At 41.6% G+C, this 4881-nt stretch overlaps 1 protein-coding gene across 1 annotated transcript in view; it reads left to right on the top strand.

Annotated features, from left to right (window-relative positions):
- The first annotated feature begins 4711 nt into the window (after positions 1-4711).
- Positions 4712-4881, top strand: part of MATN4 (matrilin 4) — a 54902-nt gene continuing 54732 nt past the window's right edge. The window contains exon 1 of the mRNA XM_018573719.1: positions 4712-4794. Coding sequence (XP_018429221.1) covers positions 4722-4794 — 73 coding nt within the window. The 5' untranslated portion in view covers positions 4712-4721. The remainder of the gene's footprint in view (positions 4795-4881) is intronic.

Raw genomic sequence — 4881 nt, 5'->3', positions numbered from 1 at the left:
AGTGATGCATGGGGGGTCTCAGTTGCCTTGTGATGTGCGGGATCCCTTGTGCGTCCCTGTGCCTTTAAGGGAGGTTGGGCTTCCTCCTGACAAACCTGCACCCAATTTGATCTTTTGCCATATGTGCTCACACATTCCGGAGAACGTGGTGGCACACATTCGCAGAACGTGCCGGTGGCCGCACATTCTCAAACAAATTATTATGTGCCTGAATACATTTTTCATATATTTGGACATATAGTAATTCATTAATTTAACATGTAGTCTGGGTTTTATGTTCTGCTTTTTATTTTTACTTTTCTAGATGCACCCACTTGAAAAAAGGGTCCACGTGACAACCTGACATCCCTGGTTACCTGCTAACCAGGGACACTGATCTCCAAACAGCTAACTCTCCCTGGCGCCCCGGGAGTCTCCCGCTCCCGGCCGCCAAGGTGTGGTCACTGAGGGGCGCTGTAAAGCTTTCTTGCACAGGGCGCCTAAAGGCCTAAGGCGGGCCCTGCTCACTTGTTTCTATATTTAATTACTTTATAACCTGCTATTGAGTAGCCGCATTAGCATCTGAATTTTAGCCAAAATTTGATACACATAAATGGCATGAAACTGTTTTAGTATACTTTGCATAGAATAATGTAGCTTGTCATTTCAATGAAAAAACATATGTGGTACGCTATTCATTTTGCCTTAAATAAACTAACTGAACTAACTGAGCTGGAAATGTGTTCTTTATTTCCTTTTGTGGGGCACACTGGGCTCATTCGGCAGTGTTTAGTCTTGGTAGTAACTTAACCCTAGCGAAGTTCATTCACATTAGACACACTATTGAGAACCAGCTGCACACGAGTGAATTGCTATGGCAAGAAGGCAACCATATTGTATTTGGTTCAGTGAAAGAGAAAATACAGGAAACACGGTGTTCAAAGTTGCAAACAACCATTTATTTTTTTGTTTATACGCCTACATCCTAATTTCAAAGAGAAGCCTTCATGAAAGCATAATTATTTTAAGAAGATAATCACAGCTGTGGTCATATGATCCCAGTTTGTGTTTTATGTTGTGCTAGCAAAATTGTGCACAGGATGAATACTGAATGCCTTAAATATTTATATGTGAAGTGAATATACAATATAGTATAGCAAGTTCAGTAGTCTGGGGAACGCAATATATACTACAGAGTATACAATATGGCAGTTTATGGTACATGCTGTGCCTTTACATTGGCAGTGAAGATATAAGCCGGTGCAGTTACAGTTGCAGTCAGTGTAGAAATGCTCCATGGTGTAGTAGCAGTCAGTGGAGAAGTGCAAAGGTGAAATGGCGGCAAGTTAGGTGTATAGGTGCAGTGATAGACATTGAAGTTTGTGGGTGCATTTTCAGTCACTGGAGAATTGTGTGGGTGCTATGGCAACCTTTGGAGGCATGCACAGGTGAAAGGGTGGTCAGTAGAGAAGAGCACAGGTGAATTGGACCAGCATGGCAACCAGAAAACAAGTACTTTTAGATGGAGAGGTCAGCAATGGTGGCATTAGGCACTACAAGCTTGCTTTAATCAAGAGACCACAAAAGAAACTCGAGCGGGCCCCCCAGGCTGCCCAGGCCCCTTACATGAGTATCGGTCGTACCCCCCTGATGGCTGCCCTGCTAATAATAGTAAAATGAAGTAGGCCAGCAAAGTCTTTTCCACAGTATCATAGTTTTTGCCTGCCAATCCAATAATAGGAAACACAGTGATATTACTGTGGGATGTGTAATCCAGGGGCGGAACTACCGGCGGTGCAGCTGGTGCGGCCGCCCCGGGGGGCAAAGGCAGTTGAGGGGCTCACTGAGATCCGCTCTTGGGGACTGTTGCCACTGGGCAGAGAGGACTGAGCAGACCCCTTAAAGACGGCGGTGGCGATCATTCTTACACACAGCGGCTTCTTCTGCACAGCAGCTTCTCAGAAAGGGGGAGGGGCCTGTGACTCAACTCCTCTCCCGACCGCGTCCCTAGTAACAGGCAGCGGGAGAGGAGAGTGTGTCTGTGTCGCATGTCCCGCCCCTGTGTGGCCGGGATGCTGTCAAACTCAGTGTACAGGGTGAGTCCGAATGGAGAGGGGCTGGGGGGCGGTGGGCGATTGTGCTGCCGGGGGTCTTGTTGCAGGGGGGGGTGTAACCGCACACTGTGCTGTAATGTTATTTAATTTGCAAAATGGATTATATTAGGGAACATTACATGGTAATGTTCCCTATTATAATCTGTTTCTCTGATTAAATGATTACAGTTGTCTTCTATCCAGTCTATCCAACAATAGGCAATAGTGCTCCCCCGGCCTCTCTCCTTCTCTTTTATCAACCACTTGTTTGGCCAAATGCAGCTGTCAATCAAATGACCACTGTTATGTGCAAAGATGTACTCTGCCCCTTATGCAAATGAAGGAGAGGTGTAGAAAACCTAAGACCATTGAGCTGTGCAGCCAGCAGAGAGGTTAAACCAGAGGTCACAGAGTATCCTTGGCCTTGAGAAGTGCCTGCCCAGCAGTTGGGAAACCTACTGAGAAATCCTCAAGAAACACAGTTTATAATTATGGTTGCATGCATTAGTTTTAATTTGCAATTTCAGAATGTTAAGTACTGCTTTAAAATTACTTACATTAGACATTGCCATAGATTTTAGGCTCAGATGAGATAATTTACCTTAATAAGGTAAAGGTAAGGTTTATTACTAGACAGACTCTAATTTTGTTAATTTGATACAGTGTAGCAAATATCTGCAAATTCAAAAACATTTCCTAAGGTTGATGCAGCCTTCCAAAGGTTTACGTGGCCTTAAGCATCTACTAAGACTTTGCAGATGTTAGTAGCTCTGTGTAAAATTTTGCACAATTTTCAGGCTAATAACTTTCTTACAGGTTATATCTGCTAAACATTTTTTTCTAAATTAATTAATTAGTCACTCCACCAAATAACTAGATAGTTTGTAAGGTTAAACAAAGACAAAGGACCATCTAATTCAACCTATATACTGTATGTATGTGTGTCTGGGTGTATGTGCATGTCATTAAGAATGTCCATATTCCTGTATATTTTGTGAACTTAGAAACACATCTACAGGGTCTATTCACAAAGCTAGCCAAAGGATCAGCCGAGATCACGGCTGGCTCCGCCCAGCTGTCATTTGCGAGGTGAAAGGCTAGGCTTCGGCAGGCCATTCGCCCCGCTCCGACTGTCACTTTTGCTCAGTCGAGCCGAAGCATATGCCTTCGGCTCTGCTGAGCCGCTTGGGTGTGCTGCTCGGCCGCCTTCGGCTGCTGTACGGGCTATAGTGAATAGCCCGTACAGCAGCCCTAAAAATATTGTTTTTATCAGCAAACACTGAGATTGAGCTATTTATTCCAACCTCTATATTATTTATTTATATATTTTTTTACTTCAATATTTTTTATTATACCATTTTAAAAGTTTACATAAAATATATTCCAATCACATCACCCAATAAAACAAACCAACAACAAACCAACAAAACAAAACAAAAAAAAAAGAAAGAAAGATTCAATTTGCTGATTATAATATATAAGATATAAGAAACAAAAGGAAAAGATCCACATATGAGTTAAATACAGTTGATCACGCTTTTTTCTTATACATAATCTTCTACTTGCAATAAAGTTCCCACATCATATACATACATTGGCACTATATGCATTCCACTTTCCCCACATTTTCCAGTGCTTATCTAAAATGCCACAATGTTTTGACATTATGCAACCACTCTTTCAAGTGCTTTTCTTCACTCCCCTTTAGTAGGTGTCACTGCCGACATCCATTTACATGCAATAAGTCCACGAGCCACAAATAGAGCTCTCATAATGGCTAGCTTCTCATAATATTCATTGTTTAAGGATTCATATACACCCAATATACACGTCATAGGGTTATTAATAATCCGAACCCCATAGATTTGAAGTATGGGAGGAAACCGGTATATCCTTAGGAAACCCACGTAAGCACAGTGCTGATAGTGTCCTGACTGGTATAAACCGGGGCCTGTCAGTGATGCAAAGCAGATATGCAAACCACTAAGCCACTGTGCTATGTTTTTGTTTTTTTGGTTGAACTCCAGCCTCCCATGCACAGTTGTCCAGTCTCCTATCTTGTACTAAAATTGTTAACCCTGATTTCACTGTACAGTCTGAGCTTCTCATAGTGTACATTAGAAGCTGCAGCATGTCAGATAGAGCCTGCCTGTAGCTAAAGGCAAAATATAAGAAGATTAAACTTCAGCTTTGAGTTTCTGTTAGATTCTAAGAGTTTAACCATGAGACTCTCATGGGTTCTGTTGGTAAAATTTCTGCACCACCATTCTTAGATCTGCACATCTGCCATGGTCATTAGAAGGGGGTTCCAGTCTCCCCACTGAATAAAACATGAGGGGTGAAAACACTTAAAACATCTGCCACTCTCCAAGGTGGATAGCAAAATAGATGGAAGATCTTACCATTGAAGTCCAGCAGGTGGCTTAACCGCACACAGTTTGTGTATAATTGTAGTGTCACTTTTGGATAGAATAACGCTAATATCTATAGACAAATAAAGATCGGTATTACATTCTGAATTTCATAAACTAAGAAACTGTAGATAAAAACATGGAAAACTTTACAGTCTGTTTAGATTGAGTTGAATAGTAATACTGTTTGTATTGTTATTCCCCATAGTCACTTATAACGATCTCTACACCTTGCAAGATGAAGCTGCTGTATTTCTGCACACTACTTCTCATCCTCATAACACATCTGGAAGCAAGACCATCAGCTGAATGTAAGTATTTAGACTTCTGAGACTGGAAAAACATCACTAATTATGAAAAAAACATGCAAAGCAGCAATATACTTTATATATATATAT

Source organism: Nanorana parkeri, unplaced genomic scaffold (assembly GCF_000935625.1).
Source record: "Nanorana parkeri isolate BGI_ZX_2015 unplaced genomic scaffold, ASM93562v1 scaffold2505, whole genome shotgun sequence".
NCBI lineage: Eukaryota > Metazoa > Chordata > Amphibia > Anura > Dicroglossidae > Nanorana > Nanorana parkeri.
Note: the sequence above shows the minus strand (reverse complement) of the source record. Positions and strands in the feature narration are given on the sequence as shown.